The sequence below is a fragment of the Erpetoichthys calabaricus genome, chromosome 3 (genome assembly GCF_900747795.2).
Source record: "Erpetoichthys calabaricus chromosome 3, fErpCal1.3, whole genome shotgun sequence".
NCBI lineage: Eukaryota > Metazoa > Chordata > Cladistia > Polypteriformes > Polypteridae > Erpetoichthys > Erpetoichthys calabaricus.
Window position 1 is genome coordinate 160,409,527 of NC_041396.2, and position 24,245 is coordinate 160,433,771.

The 24,245-nt window shown below is 40.8% G+C and overlaps 1 protein-coding gene across 3 annotated transcripts in view; it reads right to left on the minus strand.

The window, feature by feature from the left end:
• Positions 1-24,245, minus strand: part of si:dkey-119f1.1 (Structural maintenance of chromosomes protein 6-like) — a 155,552-nt gene that overhangs the window by 44,788 nt on the left and 86,519 nt on the right. For all 3 annotated transcript variants that reach the window (XM_051925505.1, XM_051925506.1, XM_051925507.1), the window contains 2 exons: positions 19,219-19,354; positions 16,847-16,927 (listed from right to left, as the gene is read on the minus strand). In XM_051925505.1, coding sequence (XP_051781465.1) covers positions 16,847-16,927; positions 19,219-19,354 — 217 coding nt within the window. The remainder of the gene's footprint in view (positions 1-16,846; positions 16,928-19,218; positions 19,355-24,245) is intronic.

The window sequence follows — 24,245 nt, forward strand, 5'->3', positions numbered from 1 at the left end:
CACCGCCCCCATTCAATAGGCAGTCACCCAAAGCACACTACAATGCTACCCCCCCGCCGCCCCGTTCACCCTCAATGGCCTCCGTTCAGCCACAACCAGGTCACTGCTTGCAGCATTACCAGCCGTCCACCGAAAACGATTCGGGGGGAGCCGTGTGTAGAGGGCAGGCAATGAAACGCCCTACACCGCTCCATCCAGCCTGCGTCCAGTCAGGAGCAGTAGCTGCGGCGGCGTAATGGGCGGACAGCGAACCGCCCCATTAAGCCTCTGTCCTGCACACGAGCGATAGCTGTGGCCCCAGTGACTATGGACCACGAGTCACCACTCGCTTGCCGCTGGGAGCCGCCCGAGGGACACTACACTGCGCGAGCACCGAAATCGCAGCCCTCCAGCCACTACTTGCAGCGTCCTCCGGCCAAAGATGACAGAGCGGCAGTTAATGAGGCACATGCGTTACAGCTGCAGCCTCGTTCATATGTCGAGTGTCCGTAACCTGGGGACTACCTGTATACCCAAAATAATAATACAAAAAAAAAATGAGTGTGACAAAAATATAATTAAAGCATAGGTAGTTCATTTACATATGCTTACTACTAGGTGGCTGTCTGTCTTATGTTGGTTAGTCTTTGGTCTGGCTTGGTCTTTGCTCCTGCATGGAGTTTCCATGGAGTGACTATCTGAGAAGAGACTGCCTATTAATTTATTTGTGTCTTGCTTGATGAGGTGTCACATGACGTGATTGTTGAAAATGTGAATGAGCAAAAATATTACATAGTATTTACAATTGCAAGTCCGCAAACCCTTTAGAATTTATTGGCCTTCTTGAATAACTACTCATGAAAAAATAATATGATTTTTAACTACCGGAGATACTCGCTTATAAGTCGAAAAATTTATGCCTTAAAATTAATTAAAAAAAACAGGGTCGACTTATCCGCAGGGCAACACAATTGTCCAGAGAATTTAGGTAAAGACATTGTACACTCAACGCTTCACGGTGTTAAGTCACCGGTCATCTGCCGTTTCCCATGGTCTTTGAAATAATTATAAGCCAGCAATACTATTGCTAATTAGCTAGTTTTTTTCTAATTTCATTAAATAATTCTTTAACTGTGAAATACTTGAATTTGAGCATTAGCGTTTGCAGGTTTTGGATAACAAACATACCATTAGCTGCCACGTGCAACCAGATTTGGAATCAAAAGAACCAAGGAAACGCACGCTATCAATGCAATGCAAGTGCAGCTCGCAATTCAAAAAATTTCTCTGCCTACCTGTTTGTCTCGTCTGACAGTAGCTGAAAATCAGCATCAAGAGAGAGCAGCCTGAAGTAGTCCAGCAGTGGGTGATCTGTCGTGTCCAACAGCAAGCCATGCTGTCTTGTGAAGTCCGGTAGCCAGTTCGGCTCCCACGGATCAATGTCTGGGTATTCCTCCCACGCGAACCTTGCCGTAGGTGGCACGGTATCGGCTGGTGTCCAATCAGCTGATGCCGGCTTCTCACTCTCTTGCTTGATTCCTGATCACTGTCAATAAAATCCGATTCTGAAAAATCAAGAGTCCGACTCAGCGATAATGTGCAAAACATCGTCTGCCGAGTGTTTTCTTTTCTGCACTCGCTTCGCTCCCTTGTGACATATCGACGCCATCTTGCCTTTGTTTACATTTTTTTACATTTCGCAACTCACGCACACGCAAGGATTAGTTGCCGAGTCAACGAGTCTAGCATTTCTCCAAGCACAGAGGGAATGCCTGTGACTTGACAGTGAGTTTTGTTGCCATTAACAGCTGGTTGTCGCCCTCTATCTCTGATAGCTGTCAAGTTTTACCCTCGACTTATATGCGGGTCATAACAAATTTCGTAATTGTCGGCTTAAACAATACACTCGACTTATCTGTGAGATCGACTAATACGCGAGTATCTACGGTAAGTCACAATAATAGTCAAAAGCAATTTACTTAAACTAATAACAAAAACAACTACAGTAATCCCTCCTCCATCGCGGGGGTTGCGTTCCAGAGCCACCCGCGAAATAAGAAAATCCGCGAAGTAGAAACCATATGTTTATATGGTTATTTTTATATTGTCATGCTTGGGTCACAGATTTGCGCAGAAACACAGGAGGTTGTAGAGAGACAGGAACGTTATTCAAACACTGCAAACAAACATTTGTCTCTTTTTCAAAAGTTTAAACTGTGCTCCATGACAAGACAGGGATGACAGTTCCTCATACAATTAAAAGAATGCAAACATATCTTCCTCTTCAAAGGAGTGAAGCAAACAAATCAATAGGGCTGTTTGGCTTTTAAGTATGCGAAGCACCGCGGCACAAAGCTGTTGAAGGCGGCAGCTCACACCCCCTCCGTCAGGAGCAGGGAGAGAGAGAGAGAGAGAGAGACAGAGAAAAATCAATACGTGCCCTTTGAGCTTTTAAAGTATGCGAAGCACCTTGCAGCATGTCGCTTCACGAAGCAGATGCACACTGAAGGTAGCAACGTGAAGATAATCTTTCAGCATTTTTAGATGAGCGTCCGTATAGTCTAGGTGTGCGAACAGCCCCCCTGCTCACACCCCCTACGTCAGGATCAGAGAGAGTCAGCGCAAGAGAGAGAGAGAGAAAAGTAAGTTGGGTAACTTCTCAGCCAGCTGCCAATAGCGTCCCTTGTATGAAATCAACTGGGCAAACCAACTGAGGAAGCATGTACCAGAAATTAAAAGACCCATTGTCCGCAGAAATCCGCGAACCAGCAAAAAATCCGCGATATATATTTAAATATGCTTACATATAAAATCCGCGATGGAGTGAAGCCGTGAAAGGCGAAGCACGATATAGCGAGGGATTACTGTATACTTTTTCTTGTCAATACTGAATGCATCACTTAAACATTCACAGTCTGGGTAGGAAGACGTATGTGAACCTATAGGCTTACGACTTCTCCAATAGTCAATTAGAGCTAGAGCTAGGGGAGCCAATCAATGAGACACAATTGGAGATGTCCCACGCTATAAAAAGGCACATAAAGTTTGGTTACTGACAAAATTGATTTTTCTGAAGAAAAATCTGCTTACGTGAGCCAAGAGTAAGCAAAACAAATGTAAGAGGGCCTTAGAAAAATTGTAGAGATATATAAATGATGACTACAGTGGAGGGGACGCCGGCGTATGCATGCTGCTGCCGCTCCTCCTTGTTAACAACACTTTTTGTAAAATTCGCCTTAATCCTGCACTTTTTTACACTTCTTTTATTTCTTTATTGTACGTATATATCGTGGATGCAGCAGACTCGAATTGTATGGATTTGGATTAATTTTTACGGACTTTACTTTTACAGGGACAACTGAATCTGTGGATCACGGGACAAGACCTACGAACATTTCTTTGTACCAGGCGATCTAGGAGCCTGGGATGACCTTTCTCCTTGATTATAGTTGCTATGCTGGTCTGCTCTTGATTCACTTTATTGTGCTTTATGACTAAGAACTGATCTGATGTTCACACCCACCTGGCTTGTGGCTTTGGGGTGATTACGCCTGTAATACCCAGCGTTACTTGTCTGTGGCTGTATGTTGGAACCTCCAAATCCTGCAACCCCTTCCTGCTATGCTTTCTGCTGCTTTGCTATCTCTGCTCATCTGCACCACCGCACCCGCCTGTCTCACCGGCTCCGGTGTGCTGCTTCTTCACTGCTATCAGATAAGTATTGCTCAGTATCATGCTAAAATACTCTCATGACAAACTCCTTCATATTAAACAGTTTGTCCAGAGCAAATGGTCTGAATGGAATATCCTAAAAGACACCAGTATTTTGCGGCGCCCAAAATATGTACATCATGGGTCAGGTCACCACCAGCACCAGGCTGTGAATGAAAAGATCACAGACAGCATTTTCTCAGGAATACGCCGTCCTACTCATGGCCCTGGAAATAGAAGTGTCAGTGTGCCAAATTTACAGTATGTGAAAATAAACTCCGGTCACGGATCTGTGCAAAAAGATGTCTCATCAACTAATATTGCATTGTTTAATTCGAAATCTCTTAATGGCAAAGCATTGGTGCTGAAAGAATTCATCATTGACACCAAACTTGATATGTTGTGTTTAACGGAGACTTGGCAAAAACCGAATGAATTTACGTCTCTCACAGAGGCGACACCACCTGGTTACACTTTCCTCACAGAGCCTAGTAGCGCAAGACAAGGCGGAGGACTTGCAGCAGTTGTCAGAGTGGAGTCAAACATCAAAAGAATCCCAATTGATTGTCCATTGTCTTTCGAGTGTCTGGCTCTTAAACTAATAAAGGAATCAGGTCCTGTCTTACTCATTGTTCTTTATCATCCTCCAAAATACAATGCATCCTTCTTATCTGATCTGACTGAACTATTAACCCACTTAAGTTCCTTTTCCCAGAGAGTCATTCTTCTTGGTGATTTCAACATCCATATTGACATCCCCACATCTACACTGAGAAATGAATTACTATCTTTACTGGACTGTTTTGACTTGACACAACATGTTGATTTTCCCACCCACTCTGGTGGTCAAATATTGGATCTGATCTGCACATCTGGACTATCTGTTGCCAATACTTACAGCACTGATTTGGGACTCTGACCATAAAGCAGTACTTTTCATTGTCTCATTACCTCTCCCTCCTCTTACCTGTAAACGACAAATTTCTTACAGAAACTTTAAAAATATCTGTCCATCTATCCTTTCTGGATCAATTTCTGATATTTTACTGTCTTCACCTATTCCATCAACACTAGACAGTCTTGTATACCACTATAACACAGCCCTTCATTCAGCATTAGATAAAACAGCTCCTTTAAAACATAAGGAGGTTTCTTTTAAGTGTTCAGCTCCTTGGTATAATTCAGAATTGTGATCTATGAAAGCAGCTGGCCGACGTCTTAAGAGAATGTCACGTAAGTCTGGCCTCACCGTGCACATCCAGGCTTTCTCTGACCCCAAAGAGCTTACAGAGAAGCACTAACTGCTGCCAAGAACACCCATTATGGCAGAATAATAGAAAGTGCCCACGATAACCCAAGGGTTTTGTTCTCTGTAGTTAATAAACTACTCCAACCCGCATCTGGCACAACTACCTCTTCCACTGAAGTCTGTGAGAAATTCCTCCACTTTTTCCGTAACAAAATTAAAGATCTAAATAATTCAACTAACATAAATACATCATCTGTTTATATCTTTCCCTGTTTTCTCACTCCATCCAGCTCCTTCTCTAAGTTCTCACCAGTCACATCTGCTTTTGTTAATGACCTGCTTTGTAAGATCAGGCCAACTACTTGTGTACTGGACCCCCATCCCCACCACACTACTTAAATCCGGCCTTCATGCCATAATCCCGACTATTACAACAATCATAAACTTATCCCTTGACACTGGCTTTCTGTCGCTCACTTTTAAAATAGCTTCTGTAACTCCACTGCTAAAAAAGTGTGGACTTGATGCTGACAATCCTAACAATTTTGAGCCTATTTCCCACTTACCTTTTCTGTCAAAAGTTCTTGTGCGTGTTGTAGCTTCCCAACTCACCAACTACTTAACTTCTAATAATTTGATGGAACCCTTTCAGTCTGGTTTCAGAGCACAGCACAGCTGTGAAACTGCTCTGCTACGGGTAACCAATGAGTGGCTTATGGCAGCAGACTCTGGACAAACCAGCAAATTAATTCTGTTAGACCTCAGTACAGTATTTGACACTGTCAGACATGACATTCTACTGTCCAGAATGGAGAACATGCTGGGTATCTCTGGCACTGCCCTCCAGTGGTTCAAGTTCTATCTGACTGATAGGCAAGAGTTTGTTAGTCTTGGCAACAGCAGGTCCAACACAGCGCCAGTCACACAAGGAGTTCTTCAGGGCTCTGTCCTCGGTCCTCTGCTTTTCTGTATTTAGATGCTTCCCCTTGGCAGACAGACTCAAACCAAATGCATGTGTGTACTGTATAATATTAACAATAAGAGCAGTTCACTACTGAAAACAGCAAATACAGGAGACAGTCATGATCGAACCGGGAACTCTTGATTATAAGTCGGCAAATCTTACCGCTACGACACGGAAGCTGTTGTATCGTCCTTGAACCTTTTGTGAAAGTGTTTATTTGATCTTTGGACTTCAGACTTCACACATTCTATAGTTCATGCCTACATTTTGTAACATTTATTACTAAAATATGAAAAAGTTTCTGTTTTAACAATGTGTTTACACAGATTACTGTAGAAACGGAACACACATGAAATGAATTGTGTTCTAAATAACGATCTATTATTTCTACTCCAAAACCCCAGCAGTTCACTCACTCCCAGATAATCAAACAAGGCATGAGTTGGGAGAACTTTGTGAACGTTCTGCGACGGTGGGGGGATGGAATAGCCGGCTGCTTGCTGCTTGTCTTAATCGGCACATTTACAGGACAAAAGACACTGACAGAGAGGTGTGAATGGATTTAAGGTGGGCCGGATTTACGAGTTTTCTCGTAGGCTCTGGTAATTCTAGTGTTAAACGACCTTGCGCCACACTACATCAGTGACCTTCTCCATCATTATATGCATGTCCGCCCACTAAGGCCCTCTGATTCTGGCAAACTTGTTGTACCCCACACTAATCTACACTCCATGGGTGACAGGGCCTTCAGCTATATAGCACCCAGACTCTGGAATGACGTACCGAAATTAATTAGATCAGCTGACTCCATGAATTCTTTTAAAAAACAACTCAAAACACATCTGTTCAGGAAAGCTTTTAGATCTACCTGACTTTATTACCCTTCTTTCGGTTTACCTCTATGTCAAGATGCTCATGTAACTTGTGTGTGTGTGTGCTAGACTATCAATTATGTTGTCTGTTAGTAAATTCAGAGAAAAAAGCCTATCTTACTCTTCTTTATGTATTTATCTGGTTTAGGACAATGCTATATACTGTATATCCTGCTGTTCTTTCTTAAACTCTGTGAAGTGCCTTAAGCATGGGAAAGGCGCTATATAAATAAAATGTATTATTATTATTATAAAGCTAATAAAGGCTAAGCTGTCAATTTTAAAGGCTTGAATATTCATCAAACCATAAGGAGACAAACTGTGTGCAAATGAAGGAATATTTACTCTCCTTGGGGATGGCGTTGATCACAGAAACAGCACAATGTGCAAAGCTGATAGAGCTGAAAAAGAACTCTGGGGTAACAAACCATGCAGGACTGCTCTTTACAAAAAATAATGCTGCACACCTCAAATAACACCTGGATTTTCCATAATACTTCTGAGGCAATGTTTTACAGATGGATGAAAGAAAAAGTGAACAATCTAGAAGTGTGTAACATTATGTTTGAAAGAAGAATGCACTGAACATCAAGAGCAAATAATGAAGCATGGTGGAGGGGCGTCTTGGTTTGGTGCTGTTTTGCTGTCTTCAAAATCAAAATCCCACCCAGATATTTTACAGGAGCATGCCATGTAGCGGTACTTCACCTGAAGCTTTACAATAGTTGGATGATGCAACAAGCCAATGGCCAAACACAACAGAGTGAAACAAAAACACAATGACTTTAACAGAAGAAAATGGACTGGAATAGCCAAGTCAGTTTTCAGACTATAACCCAACTGAGATCCTGCCGCATGACTTGAAGGGAGTTGTTCACGCCAGGAATCCTTAGAAATATCAGTGAGCTGAAACTGTTTTCTAGGGATAAATAATAAAACATTCCTCCAAACTGTTATTCATATATGATCAGCATCCTACTTAACTCTGTTCTCCATGAAAAAATGAGATTAAAATATTTTTGACAGCCATCACTAAAAACCACATACGGTAACATAAAAAAAAAAATATTTTTGAGTGGACTATTCCTTTAAGTTATTCAGTTTGTGATTTTGATGAACTACACTGAGCAATTTTTATTTGTGAACCATAAAGTTTCTGTTCTTGCAAATAATAGTAACCAACATTATAATACATGAAATTGTAATGGACTGAAAACATACCTATGACAAACTTCAATGATTACAGGTTGCCATTGGGGGTATGCCGGAAGGATCAAAAAATCATGACATCGTGACTGTGACAATAAATACTTACATTAAATTTGCAACAGATGTGACCAAGATAGAATAAGTGTTATACTTATACAATTTAGGTAATTTAGAGTTAAGACTAAAGTAATGAAGCACAACAACACCAGAAGTACAGACTGAACATGTCTTTTCAGTTCCTATCTGCTGTACTCTGTGGTTATACCATGTATTGTAAAGCCATCTCATATGGGATATACAGTCGACCCCAGAAATTTGCAGGGGTTACATTCCTAGAGCACCTGCGAATTGTGAAAAACTATGAATTTTGAACGTGGTCAAAAAAATGCCTATTTTTATAGTTTAAACCTAAAATATGCCCCCAAAACACTTTAATTTCATTTCAAACTCAGCAGAATACATTAAAAAAAAAAGAATGTAAAGGTAAACCCGTATACTGTACAGAAATGTACTGCTATGTCTCCCGCAGGGGTAGAATGTAAAATACAGATGTTATCCTTATATTTACTGTAATTCATACAAGCACGTTTTCTTTGGTATGAGCTGTCGTTTTCTTTGGTATAAGTACGGCAAATACAGTAATAATTTAATAAAAATACAGTAAAATGTACAGGTACTCAACAATAATGAATGATATTGATTGAAGATGATAACCCAGCCACAGGGGATACACAAACCAGTGTGTTTCTTCATGCCGGTGCCAAGCCCGGATAAATGGGGAGGGTTATGTCAAGAAGGGTATCTGGTGTAAAATTTTGCCAAATATGCAGACAACAATACAGTTTTCCATACCGGATTGGTCGAGCCCCGGGTTAACAACGACCGCCACCAGTACTGTTAGCCAACAGGGTGCTGGCAGAAATTGGGCTACTGTCGGCCGAAGAAGAAGAAGAACCGGAGGGGGGACACGTATCCTGAGGTAGGAGGAAGGTAAAGAGAGTGGAACTGAGGGTAGGAACTTTGAATGTTGGCAGTATGACTGGTAAGGGGAGAGAGTTAGCAGATATGATGAAGAAAAGGAAGGATGATATGTTGTGCATGCAAGAGACTAAATGGAAGGGGAGTAAGGTCAGGTGGATCAGAGGTAGATTCAAATTGTTCTATCATGGTGTGGATGGGAGGAGAAATGGGGTAGGGGTTATTCTGAAGGAACAGTATGTCGAGAGTGTTTTGGAGGTGAAAAGAGTGTCAGACAGAGTAATGATTATGAAGCTGGAAATTGGAGGTGTGATGATGAATGTTGTTAGCGCATATGCCCCACAAGTTGGGTGTGCGATGGATGAGAAAGAAGTGTGCGATGGATGAGAAAGAAGATTTTTGGAGTGAGTTGGATGAAGTGATGAACAGATTTCAATGGACATGTAGGTGAAGGGAACAGAGGAGACAAGGAGGTGATGGGTGGGTATGGTGTCAAGGAGAGGAATGAAGAAGGTCAGATGATAGTGGATTTTGCCAAAAGGATAGACATGGCTGTGGTGAGTACGTATTTCAAGAAGAGGGAGGAACATAGGGTATGTACAAGAGTGGAGGAAGATGCACACAGGTAGATTACATACTATGCAGAAGAGTCAATCTGATGGCGATTGAAGACTGCAAAGTGGTGGCAGGGGAAAGTGTAGTTAAGCAGCATAAGATGGTGGTCTGTAGGACGACGCTGGAGATCAAGAAGAGGAAGAGAGTGAGGGCAGAGCCAAGGATCAAATGGTGGAAGTTAAAAAAGGAAGACTGCAAGCTTGAGTTTAGGAAGAAGGTGAAACAGGCACCGGGTGGTAGTAGGGAATCCATTCCTGGATGGGTTTATCCATTCCTGGGAATTCGGGAATCCCACATTTCATTTCCGGGAATGACACAGTGCACGGGCATCTCACATGTGAATGGTTTTAGAACGACCAACACTTATTTTTAATAAAACCACTGCAATATGTTGACACAAATAAAAGACTAACCTTATCTACAAGCAGTTCATGCTGTCATATAAGTACATGTATCTTTAGTTGCGGTAATAAGAGCGTAGAAAGCACAACGTGTCCAGCGTGCGGTCGTCCAGGCAAGAGCGCACCTTCGTGCAGAAGTACGCCAGTCACTGAGAAAGCACACTCTGCTTCCACTGAAGTAGGCAGCACAATCATCAGATACTGATACACTTGTTCTAAACAACGCCCGCGCTTGCCGTTGCTCTGAAACACCGCCATTTCAGCTTTTACTGATGCATCCAGTTTCTTGTCATCATTTTGTGATGGCAAGTTTCTTGGTACAGATAATGCAGATGCAACAGACTCACTCATTGCAATTTCAAGTTGCTGTTCAAAGCTGTTGTCTGATGAAGGGCAAGCTGCAGCAATGACGCCAACTTAATTATTTTCAACTATAACTCTGTTATTTCTTGATCGATTTTTACACTTTTACATGCTGTATATGCGAGCTTGGCCGTTCCTATTTTCCCGGGAATTACAGCAGTTTCACTCCCGGGAATGTGGGAATGAAAAATGTCCGGGAGCCCGGGAATGGATTCCCTAGGTGGTAGTGAAGAGTTACAAGACAGTTGGGAAACTACAGCAGATGTAGTAAGGGTGACAGCAAGAAGGGTGTTTGGCGTAACATCTGGACAGAGGAAGGAGGAAAAGGAAACCAGGTGGTGCAATGGGGAAGTACAGGAGACTATACAGAGGAAGAGGGTGGTAAAGAAGAAGTGGGATAGTCAGAGAGATGCAGAAAGTAGACAAGAGTATAAGGAGATAATGGTGAAGAGAGAGGTGGCTAAGGCTAAAGAAAAGGCATATGATGAGTTGTATGAGAGGCTGGACATTAAGGAGGGAGAAAAGGACCACTACCGATTGGCTACACAGAGGGACCGAGCTGGGAAATATATGCAGCAGGTTAGGATGATAAAGGATAAAGATGGAAACGTACTCACGAGTTAGGAGAGTATGTTGAGCAGATGGAAAGAGTACTTTGAGAGGCTGATGAATGAAGAGAACAAGAGAGAGAAGAGGTTGGATGATGTGGAGATAGTGAATCAGGAAGTGCAACGGATTAGCAAGGAGGAAGTAAGGACAGCTATGAAGAGGAAGAAAAATGGAAAGGTCGTTGGTCCAGATGACATACATGTGGAAGCATAGAGGTGTTTAGGAGAGATGGCAGTGGAGTTTTTTACCACATTGTTTAATGGAATCTTGGAAAGTAAGAGGATGCCTGTGGATTGGAGAAGAAGTGTACTGGTGCTAATATTTAAGAATAAGGGGGATGATGTGCAAGATTGTAGTAACTACAGGGGCATAAAACTGATGAGCCACAGCATGAAGTTAAGGGAAAGAGTAGTCAGGTTAAAAAGTGAGGTGATGATTACTGAGCAGCAGTATGGTTTCATGTCAAGAAAGAACACCACAGATGTGATGTGATATAAAGAAGGCCAGAAGGAGTTGCACTGCGTCTTTGTGGACCTGGATTAAGCATATGATAGGGTGCCTCGAGAGGAGCTGTGGTATTGTATGAAGAAATCAGGAGTGGTAGAGACGTACGTAAGAGTTGTACAGGACATGTATGAGGGAAGTGTGACAGTGGTGAGGTCTGTGGTAGGAGTGACGGATGCATTCAAGGTGGAGGTGTGATTACATCAGGGATTGGCTCTGAGCCCTTTCTTATTTGCAATGGTGATGGACAGGTTGACAGACAAGATTAGACAGGAGTCTCCATGGACTATGATGTTTGCTGATGACATTGTGATCTGTAGGGATAGTAGGGAACAGGTTGAGGAGACCCTGGTAAGGTGAAGATATGCTCTATAGAGGAAAGGAAAGAAGGTTAGTAGGAGTAAGACAGACTACATGTGTGTAAATGAGAGGGAGGTCAGTGGAAAGGTGAGGATGCAAGGACTTGAGTTGGCGAAGGTGGTTGAGTTTAAATATTTGGGATCAACAGTACAGAGTAATGGGTATTAAGGAAGAGAGGTGAAAAAGAGAGTGCAGGCAGGGTAGAATGGGTGGAGAAGAGACAGACGGGTATCAATAAGAGTGAAAGGAAAGATCAACAGGACGGTAGTGAGCCAAGCTATGTTATATGGGTTAGAGACGGTGGCACTCACCAGAAAGCATGAGACAGAGCTGGAGGTAGCAGAGTTAAAGATACTATGATTTGCACTGGGTGTGATGAGGATGGATAGGATTAGAAATGAGTACATTATTATTAAGCTCAAGATGTATGGTTGGGAGACAAAGTCTGCGTTGGTTTGGACATGTGCAGAGGAGAGATGCGGAGTATATTGGGAGAAGGATGCTAAGGACAGAGCTGCCAGGGAACAGGAAAAGAGGAAGGCCTAAGAGAAGGTTTATGGATGGGGTGAGAGAGGACATGCAGGTGAAGAGTGTAACAGAACAAGATGCAGAGGACAGAAAGATATGGAAGAAGATGATCCGTTGTGGCAACCCCTAATGGGAGCAGCCAGAAGAAGAAGAAGATTGATTGAAGATGATGATGAATTAGCTGTGGGATTTATAGCTCCTCAGGTGGCGCCTCTTCTTCAGGCGCTTCAGGTGGAGTCGTATCTTCTGACAGGTCTGCTTCTGGTGGGGTTTCTTGATAGGTTGGAGGAACATTTTTCATGGTGGCGAGGAGGGTTTTATATGTCTGAATGGCACATCGATGCCATTATTAACTTTGAGAGCCCGAAACATATAGGGATCCCATGCTTAGGTTCATTGCCAGAAGCCTAAGGCCGGGTTTATACATCACGCGACACGACGCATGCTGCAGCGGACGCTCCTGCTACGCAAGTGTTTTACTCTTTATACTTGTGCGCGTACTTTACACAAATCTGGAAGAATCCAGCAGGTGGCAGTGAGAGATATTATCACAGTGAGAACAGGATCGGCTTCTCTGTATTGTGAATTGCCTGGAACACTCATTAAATTCCAATGACACCTTACCGCAATATCTCTGAAAAGGATGTTTAATGACTAAATCCATCAATCCAGGGATATGTCCATTCCAGCAAGCATTGGGCACGAGGCAGAAACAATCCCTGGACGGGGCCTCAGCTCATCTCAAAGTGAATACAAGCACACACATGCACTGCAGTCATTTTAGCGGCAGCAAATCCCCACATCTGCATATCTTTGGAAGGAAACCAGAACACAGTGTGGAAACCCAGCAGGAAAATATGTAAACTCCAAGCAGGGAATATCAGTGATGTGACTCCCTGTGAGACAGCACTGCTACCGCTCCGTCACCGCATCACCCCCATGTGTGTAATTATTAACAGCATTTATTATTTAAACGAAATTAACGATTTATCTGTAAATTGTAACATACATACTTTAATGCATTTCATCATGAAAATGATATCAAGTATAAATCTAAAGATTCTAAATGTGCAGTGAGTTGGAATATCATACATTTAATGTGTTCTGTGTGGTGATCTACTGCTGCTTGCCGCTGCTGTCGGGTCCAAGAAGCTCATAGCTGGGATGACATTTAAAACGGTCTGCTTTAATGATAAACTACGAGGTTAAAGAGAACATTTCAAGATTAAAGCTGAAATTTCCACTTTAATCACAAAATACACGTTTCCACCATGTCCTTAATTTTTTTTCTCTGTGGCTCAAATACAGCGCTGTACATTATGTTGCTGTTGTGAAATTGCAAAAAAAAAAAAAAAAGACGGCACAAAAGATGGTATGTGAGACTTTTAAAATGTATCGTGTCATTACAATCAGGAATATGCGACGCTTGAATATAACAGCACCACGCATGCATCTGTATGTCGGCATTTTGCTTCATCACATCGAACCGTTCATCAAACATTGAAGTGCGCACATCGATCCCATAGGATCCACATAGAGGGTTTCTGTCACATGTATATAGTAAATGGAGACTCTGACGTCACATTCCAACTTTTATCAAACTGCGCCCCCCAACTTTTTGCTGGTACTGCAACTCACGCACATGTCGCATTAATTTCTGAGGACCTGCTCAGAGGACGTGTAAAATGAACGCTGGGAACGCTTGGTAGCCATGATGCGTGCACGTATGCGTTCTGAGCGTGAAGTATAAACGAGCCCTTAGAAGGTGCAGGGTGTTTGGGTGGCATTTTAGGGCTTTAAGAAGAACAAAACGAAAAACACGAGAACACTCAGCGAAATACTCAAGATAGATACACGCGGTAAACTGTTATGATGCGGGAAAGCTGGGCTGCATCTGCTGGAGATGCGTCACAGGGCAGCAGCAAGGAGAAATGAATAACACTCTCAGACTGGCTACTTTCAAAACTCTTGCTTCTGAGTACAGGGGTACAGTATTTTACCATCCCAAGCTGCGTTTTCCTCTACAATTGTTTTGTGTTCTCTCTACAGTACTAAAAAATATATACAGTATTTTATATGGAAATTTAGCTGAATTTACGTAAAATATTTATGTTACAAAATTAGTAAATTATATTGTTAATAATTCAGCTTTAAAAATGCATGAAAAATTATATATTGCCATTAAAAAAGCCATAAAAAAATTGCGGAGGATATTTGCGAATAATTATTAGTTAGGTTCTAAGGAAAAATCCGCGACTTCACGGAGGTCAACTGTATTGGAATCATTGTAACAAGTAACAAATACAAAACAATCCAGCTCTGTTATCTAAATATCGTAACAACCATTGATTTAAATGAGTTTTACGATTTATCTTGCTTTCTTATTCAGTTCATGCCCTGTTTGATTTTTGGCTTAAGACTGTGCTGGATATACTGTTAATAATAATACCTTGGTTAACAAAGCAGATGTGTACCAGGATTTTAGTTTATTATGAGGAACTTAGTTTTTAGAAGTAGATTTAGCGTGTGAAGAATATGGATATGTATTGTAATAACTGGAGGGATAATGGGTGGTGGTTTTTGTGGATATAGAGGAGCTCATGCTGTTCGCGGTCTCCTGTGCCCTTCCTTAGCCATTGTACAACACCTGATTTTGCATGGCTTATTCCATGTGATATTATGTGCTTTCACCTGCCTCATTCACTGCCTAAGACATTTCACTTCGTTGACTGCTCACCACAGATTTGGACTCAAAGACAACACAACCTGTATTACTTTCATCAACTCTGTGAGACGATTCAAGCCTTGATTCTTAAGACAATTCATTGGTCACCACACAAACAGACTAAAAGCGAAGAAGTATGTCTTAACTGCATATAGGCGAGTGCATTCTATTTTTGCCCATCTTCTAAACTCTGCACTTGTTTTTTCATGAACAGGTGCTAACCTTAAGGATTTTGCTCTGTGGCATCTTTTATTCAGTCCCTATTCTCTTTAGAATCTGCATTTTAGGTAGATAATATATTATATTTATTATGTAAAAAAATATTAATATAACTAAATTACATGTGAAATAACAGCTCTCACATATAACAGCTTGCCTTCTGCAGCACACACAATATCAACCACAGATGACTGTTATACAGGACAGTACTTGAATTTGAACATGTACCATAGTGTATTGTATACAGACTTCTTTATAAAAGGAATACTTAACTGAGGTATTACTGTACTCTGTTTTTTTGCTTTTGTTCTTTATAATATTGGATGTTTGAAATATGTAGTTGTAGTGCTCTCCCATTGAAATAATGTTCTGCTCTCATTTATAAATTACTTGAGAATTCACATTTACAAATTAAACTAATTTTTGTACTTTATAGGATTTACAACTATTGAGTGATGTTCCACAATTACAGTACTGCGGTTGCCAACACCTCTTGTTAATATATGATCCTTAGCAGAGAGACTCTGCTGGTCTCTAAATATGCCAGATACTAGTTTGGATGTCATCATTGTGTCCTTGAAGTATCTATATAAATGGGAGATGATATCCAGGGTCAACCTTTTACCCTTCTGGATGATCTGTGTTTACTGGGACTGAATAGCAACTACTTTCCAGATTTATAGCCTTTAAACAAACTGTAAGTGACTTTTCACACAAGTGTTTACTGGACATACACTCTGGTAGCCCAACACGGCAGAGTCGCTGTACCATAACTGGTAAATAACCCCTCCACCCTTCCTTTGCCATGGAGACACATTCATTGTGGCATGTTTTTCTTTGCCATTGTTTAATACTTATAATTTAACTATATTATATTTAATCATATAATTATAAATATTATAATTTAATTATTTATTTGGTTTGTGCATAACTTTTTTTGCCTGTTGTTCAAAGTTGCAGGGACAGTGTTGGAATATTGAGGTTAATTATGTCTTTTTTTCTACCCATAATAATTTGTTTTATGCTGGTGTTTTGTGTAATATGATAATTTTGCATGTATATACCACTACTTAATTAATCTGATTATTTCATTGATATGTGGTGCATATTTGACTTATTTTCTTTTGTGAACACCTAGGTTTCAGCGACACATAAAATTTGTTCGGTAGTAATTATAGTTTCTCCTTTGTACTGTAAATTTAATTTACACAAAGTTCAGATTATAACACATGACCTCACACAAAATGACCTCAGTGTGGTGTGTACAGATTCAGCTAACACTAACATACTTGCTTCTAGTCATATGATGGCCTGTATGCCAATAAACAAATAAGTTAATTTTTTTCTAGATTACAGACAATCATATGAATAGTAGCTGGGACAAGCAAAAAAATAAATTTCTTTTTGACAAATAATCAAATTTTATGGTTGCTGGTTACTCTAGGCATATTAAATAAATTCTGTCCACTGATCTTCCTTAATATGTGACAAGTTTAAATGCAAAGACTCAGCTGACAAGATCATTTTACAATACAAAGCTTTGCTAAAAGATCTACTTACAAGGGCAAAAATGTCTGTTGACTGCGGTTCTTCCGCAACTTGAAGATCAGCAATTTCCAATTCCAACCTTCTAATATTTTCCTAAAAGGAAAACAAAAAAGTAAACACTTTGCAGAATAAAAACATTAATTCCTATATTTTACAGATATATATCCACTATTGCCTTATAAATGCTGTCTAAATAAAAAAGGTGTCCATATGTAATCAGAGCATATCAAGAGTGCCTGCCAAATGATTTTGAACCAACAGTGGCAACAAAAAGAGATGCTTGGCTTGTCTGATGAGTTTGTGGCTGTGTGAAGTCTTTGCCTTCAAACGAAGTTCAATGATGTGGCTTTAGAGAAAAAGAAAAAAAAAAGAGACTCTTCTGCTTCAAATGGCCGAATGAAGTGCAAAATTACAGAAGGAAAAAATCCCTGGATTGACTTACTTTGTTTATTGACTAATGTTTTGTTCTTTTCCTCCTTTTTCAGAAAGAAGGCAAATAAGTGATTTTTCAGAAGCTGATAGCTACTAGGCTTGCTGAAGGTAGGAAGGGTACAAAAAATATAAACTAACAATTGGTCTAGAATGATCTTGGCATGCTTAATCCATTTAAAACTAGAATCCCTGAAGCCTAAGAAAAATCTTGTAATCCAGGGCCACCTTAAATTCCCTTGCACCCCCTTATCAGCGTCTTTTATTTTGTAAATGTGTCGATCAGCACCGGCAGCAGGGAGCATGCTATCCAATCCCCCCCCCCCCCCCCCGAAGCTGCTTTAGTCATACACAAAGTTCTCCCAGCTCAAGTCTGTTTATCTGGATGTGAGGTGCCTTGAATTTCATAGAGTAAAAATGTATTGTTATTTGGAACACATACATTTCATGTGTGTTCCGTGTCTACAACGATCTGTGTAAATGTTGGATGACAAGAAATGCAAAACAAAAGACGCTGATGAGGAGGTGTGAGGGAATTTAAATTGGCCCAGGATTACAAGTTTTTTGTAAGCTTCAGGGATTCTAGTGTTAAGGGACTTTTAGTCTAATTGATGCTAATCTGTATTGTTACCTGGTCCACAGAAACACATAGGTAATAGATTAGCAGATGGAAGCGTCTGCTTACTGGGAGATGTCTTGAGTTATGTGGCCCAAGACAGCTGCAAAATTTAGGAATTAGCAATACAATACTATTTACCCTGCATGGAAGAGTACAGGGTGCATAACCTCTCACCTCTTATATATATATATATATATATATATATATATATATATATATATAGTGGGATATGGTCGGCCATTCATCCCAGCCAATACCCCCAGGCCACCAGGTGGAGCCCTCCCTGTAGCGTGGAAGTGTCCCGAATGCCAGCAGGGAATTATGGACAGTGGACTTTTAATTCACAACCCTGCTGGATACCATGGGGGCCGCCAGAGGACGCTGCAGGGAGGAGTATGGACTACTTTCCCTACACCCCGGAAGTACGTCCCAGTCACATGGACAGAAGAAATGACGTGCTTCCGGGATGAAAAAGAAGAGTTTTTGATTTGACCCGGAGGTGCTAGGAAGTCACATGGACTGAGGGTTCAGAAGCTCTTCCGGGTCAAGGACTATAAAGGACTCTGGGAAATCCCAGACGGATGAGCTGAGCTGGGTGTAAGAGTGGGAACATGTCTGGGAGAGTGGATGATTGATTTATTGGTTATTGATTGTTATTGTATGAGTACTGTGGAGAGGAGGGTGCTTTGTGCACATTTATTATTATAATAAATAACATTTTGGACTTTTATCTGGTGTCTGACGTATTGTCCGAGGGATCAAGGGAGCGAGAGCGCCCTTATCTGTCACTATATATATATATATTATATATATATATATATATATTTTGCTGTTCCTGAAAATGTGGTGTCTAGTGTACTTATTTTGACCTTTGAAATTCATGATATTAGCTAACTTGCTCTGTTTAGGTATAGAAAATTGGGGACTCCATAATGAATGCTTCATATACCTCAACATTGAGTTATGGCTTAAAACACTTTATATTCTACTTCAAACTGTATCTGGAACATTTAAAGGCTCAGTATGAATCATCCATATAAACCTAATGGGCAGAGTGGGAAAGATGATCTGACTTTACAGGATGGTGTTTTGTTCGGGGAGGGAGTTCAGCCTCTCACCAATATTCTGACATATGAAAATATCATCCTATGTCTTTCCTGACACTCATTTTGATCTATTAATTAATTTTCAATATCATTTTGCTCTTTAACATGGAAGACAACATCTAATTCAAGATACAAACAATCAACATAATTTTAATACAGTTTAAGGTAAGAAACGCTTTGAAAGACATACACAATAATTCAGCTATACCAAAATAACATGGAAAATATACCTTATTGTGTCTACTGCTTTCACGCGTTTTACTTAACAACTTTTCATTTTGTTTAATATCTTCATCCACAGAATGTAATCTTTCTTGATATTTTCTTAATTTTGCTTTCCAATTTTCAACTTCATTCTCCAAATGTCTAAAAAAAAAAATATATTCTTAATTGCTGGTTAAATTATAAAATGAGTTACACTTATAGAAAAATTCACTGGGGCAAAAGTCATTCAAATGCAAACTGTTATGCAGTGGCATAATGAGGAATGGTGAATAAAAAGAGAAAAAGTACAGAATTAAATAATTTGAAAATTATTGTTCAAGAAATGCACAGGGAGATGATTTTCATCCAAAAATGTAGATGTCATTTCAATTTGCAAATGGTACCAGTCACACTGGCAAGGAGTTATTTCTATATGATTTTTGATCAGATTCAGGAGACCCAACTTAGTATCCATTGATCTAGCATATTTGAAAATAGACAGACAATGTCTTTCAACATCACAGAAAACTGCAATATCCCTTCTGAACTCACTATTCCTATAACAGACGCACCATCTTCAGTACTCCTCATGTAAGCATGTGAACATATGTTCTGAATATTAGTCATATTGATTCATCCACTGGCGGCACGGTGGCGCAGTGGGTAGCGCTGCTGCCTCGCAGTTGGGAGATCTGGGGACCTGGGTTCGCTTCCCGGGTCCTCCCTGCGTGGAGTTTGCATGTTCTCCCCATGTCTGCGTGGGTTTCCTCCGGGCACTCCGGTTTCCTCCCACAGTCCAAAGACATGCAGGTTAGGTGGATTGGTGATTCTAAATTGGCCCTAGTGTGTGCTTGGTGTGTTTGTGTGTGTGTGTCCTGCGGTGGGTTGGCACCCTGCCCGGGATTGGTTCCTGCCTTGTGCCCTGTGTTGGCTGGGATTGGCTCCAGCAGACCCCCGTGACCCTGTGTTCGGATTCAGCGGGTTGGAAAATGGATGGATGGCTGGATTCATCCACTTTATAGTAAGCTACCATATGGAAGCTTCGTATCAGACTACCATACACTTAAAAGGCTCATTAATTTTATTTTTTTCTCCTGTTGAGTTACGGAGCAGGATTTGGACACAGAACTGCAGCCATGCCTGGACAATGAACTCTTTCATCCAGTTAAACTACATTCAATACACCTTAGATGTGGAGCATTTATAGGAGACAGAATCACAGGGAGTAGAAAAAAATATAAAAATTTTGCTACTATTAAGATTACACAGTATTTTCATATTTTCAGTTTTGGTCCCTGCATTATAAGAGAGTATAGGAGTCTTGTCCTCAAATGAGGATAGATGACACTGTGAAACTGACTGACAACTTATGAACTGGCAACACTTTTAAAAATAGGATCATGATGAAATAGATGCAATGTCAATGGATTAAGCTATCAACTAGTTGGTCAGTCTACAGTGCATCCAGAAAGTATTCACAGCGCATCACTTTTTCCACCTTTTGTTATGTTACAGCCTTATTCCAAAATGGATTAAATTCATTTTTTTCCCTCAGAATTCTGCACACAGTACCCCATAATGACAACGTGAAAAAAGTTTACTTGAGGTTTTCGCAAATTTATTAAAAATAAAAAAACTGAGAAATCACATGTACATAAGTATTCACAGCCTTTGCTCAATACTTTGTTGATGCACCTTATATATATGTTGAATATGATGCCACAAGCTTGGCACACCTATCCTTGGCCAGTTTCGCCCATTCCTCTTTGCAGCACCTCTCAAGCTCCATCAGGTTGGATGGGAAGCGTCGGTGCACAGCCATTTTAAGATCTCTCCAGAGATGTTCAATCGGATTCAAGTCTGGGCTCTGGCTGGGCCACTCAAGGACATTCACAGAGTTGCCCTGAAGCCACTCCTTTGATATTTTGGCTGTGTTCTTAGGGTCGTTGTCCTGCTGAAAGATGAATCGTCGCCGCAGTCTGAGGTCAAGAGCGCTCTGGAGCAGGTTTTCATCCAGGATGTCTCTGTACATTGCTGCAGTCATCTTTCTCTTTTATCCTGACTAGTCTCCCAGTTCCTGCCACTGAAAAACATCCCCACAGCATGATGCTGCCACCACCATGTTTCCTCCAAACGTGACACCTGGCATTCACACCAAAGAGTTCAATCTTTGTCTCATCAGACCAGAGACTTTTCTTTCTCATGGTCTGAGAGTCCTTCAGGTGCCTTTTGGCAAACTCCAGGGGGGCTGCCATGTGCCTTTTACTAAGGAGTGGCTTCCGTCTGGCCACTCTACCATACAGACCTGATTGGTGGATTGCTGTAGAGATGGTTATCCTTCTGGAAGGTTCTCCTCTCTCCACAGAGGACCTCTGGAGCTCTGACAGAGTGACCATCGAGTTCTTGGTCACCTCCCTGACTAAGGCCCTTCTCCCCCAATCGCTCAGTTTAGATGGCCGGCCACCTCTAGGAAGAGTCCTGGTGGTTTTGAACTTCTTCCACTTACGGATGATGGAGGCCACTGTGCTCATTGGGACCTTCAAAGCAGCAGAAATTTTTCTGTAACCTTCCCCAGATATGTGCCTCGAGACAATCCTGTCTCGGAGGTCTACAGATAATTCCTTTGACTTCATGCTTGGTTTGTGCTCTGACATGAACTGTCAACTGTGGGATCTTATATAGACAGGTGTGTGCCTTTCCAAATCATGTCCAGTCAACTGAATTTACCACAGGTGGACTCCAATTAAGCTGCAGGAACATCTCAAGGATGATCAAGGGAAACAGGATGCACCTGAGCTCAATTTCGAGCTTCACGGCAAAGGCTGTGAATACTTATGTACATGTGCTTTCTCAATTTTTTTCATTATTAATAAATTTGCAAAAACCTCAAGTAAACTTTTTTCACATTGTCATTATGGGGTGTTGTGTGTAGAATTCTGAGGAAAAAAATGAATTTAATCCATTTTGGAATAAGGCTGTAACATAACAAAATGTGGAAAAAGTGATGAGCTGTGAATACTTTCCGGATGCACTGTATATCAGGGGTGGGCAATGTTGGCCTGGGAGGGCCATAGTGGCTGCAGGTTTTTGTTCCAACCCAGTTGCTTAATTAGAAACCAATCCTTCCCAATCTCAGACCTTATTTAATTTTATGGCTTGTTGCAATTTAAGGTTCTTTAATCACAGATTTTCCGACTACCAAATATCACTCAAATGAATTTAAGCATAAAACGGATCATTTTCAGTCTGCCACATTTTTCTCTTAAGTGTTTTATTAAAACAAATAGTGCATGATGAATCCAAACAGGTGTAAATGGAAACAAGTTTGATGGAGAACCGCTGACATCAAAATGTCACTTAAGCAGTAAGTGCTTCATCAGCAATAATTGATTTTCATTAAGAAACTGGGATGGAACAAAAACCTGCAGACACTGTGGCCCTCCAGAAACGACACTGCCCACCCCTGGTCTATATCCTCATTCTCACCTATGAATACAACCTCCCAGTTATGACAGAAAGAATGAGATCACAAGTACAAGCATCCAGAATGAGGCTCTTGCACAGTGTTGCTGGGCTCACTATTGTGATGTGAGATTTTACATATAACTTGATAAATGTTTTGTATGTCTTTATTTCTAATTTGGGCAAAGCAATGTAATTTAGTGTCTACCAAATCCCCTTTAGGAATGGGTCTGTTTGAATTTTACGACAGGATTTGGGAGAAGATATGCCTTAAACCGGTTTGGTTAGTGTTTCTTTGCTTAATTCATTTCTACCCCCGCAAGAAAGACTTAAAGACATATGGTCTTGGGGGTGGCAGGTTTTAAGATGTTGTATTCCCCCATTGGTCTGAGGTATGGATGCTTGGAATTGGCTTGTCTCAGAGGCCTTTAAGTACTACGAAACCCTACTGGCTGTAGGGGCTGGACAGAAAATCTATATATTTACTTGTTTAACCTCACACTCTCTCACTTACTAACCAACATCTGAAAGAAGCATCTCTCTTGCTATCCTGTGATATGAAGACAACACAATGAAGAGCACAGCTCAGCAGCCATTTTGAACAGACATGTGGCTGAAAGCTGAGCACCAATGATGCCTTAACTAGAGACATTTAAGTAACTAGAAGACTGTGCGCCGCCTGAACTACATATCATCATTTAATCAGGTTGTATGGTTGCCAATATTCAAATATACTTTGCATTTTGTTATTATTTCTGAATATTATCAATAACACATTATCTTATGTGTAACTTAACTTCTGCTTTTCTTTTTACTACATCTAATTGCCTGAGGTTATAGATATAGAAGGGAAGGTGGGGATAAGTTATATACAATAATACCTTATAAACAGTGGTAAATCTGTGAGATTAGGCATTCTAAGGCTACATATTAATAATACAATAGGGGAAAGTAGAGCAATATATATATATTACTCTACCAAGACAAAACAATTGGCGTAGTCGGGCAGGATTTTAGGGTAACCATGTTCTGCACCCTGTTTGCAAATACTTTTGATGTATATGTTTATTTATGTATGTGAATTTTAGAGCACCCAGTGTAAAAATGCAGTGGAAGTAAAACATTGTTTGGTTGCTGAATGGAACATAACCAACAAAGTGTAGAGACTTCATGTGTGTCACGAGGACACCCACATGTTTGTTAGTGCTGGTGTTAGTGAGTCCCTAATTAAAGTGCTACAGAGTGGTGGAACATTGCATGTGTCATTCATACAGCATTTAAGTGGTTAAAATGCTAGGGAGTGATGGGACATGCATGCATCATTCATACGGCACTTATTCGTTTAGGATCTTTGTGTATGTGTGTATGTTTGCTTACAGGGGCGAAAGTAGACCAACCCATAACGAAAGTGGCAAATTGTATTAGAGTAAAATTGCAGACTCAGAAATGCCTAAATTTATATTAAAGTCAGCCATCTTCCAGTGGAGTGGCAGATGTAAGCAGGCTAAAGCTAGGAAACCTGTAGTGCAGGTAGAGAAAGGAGAAGCTGAGCATGCCACAAAATGGAAGGGGGCTGGAAGGATTAAAAGCA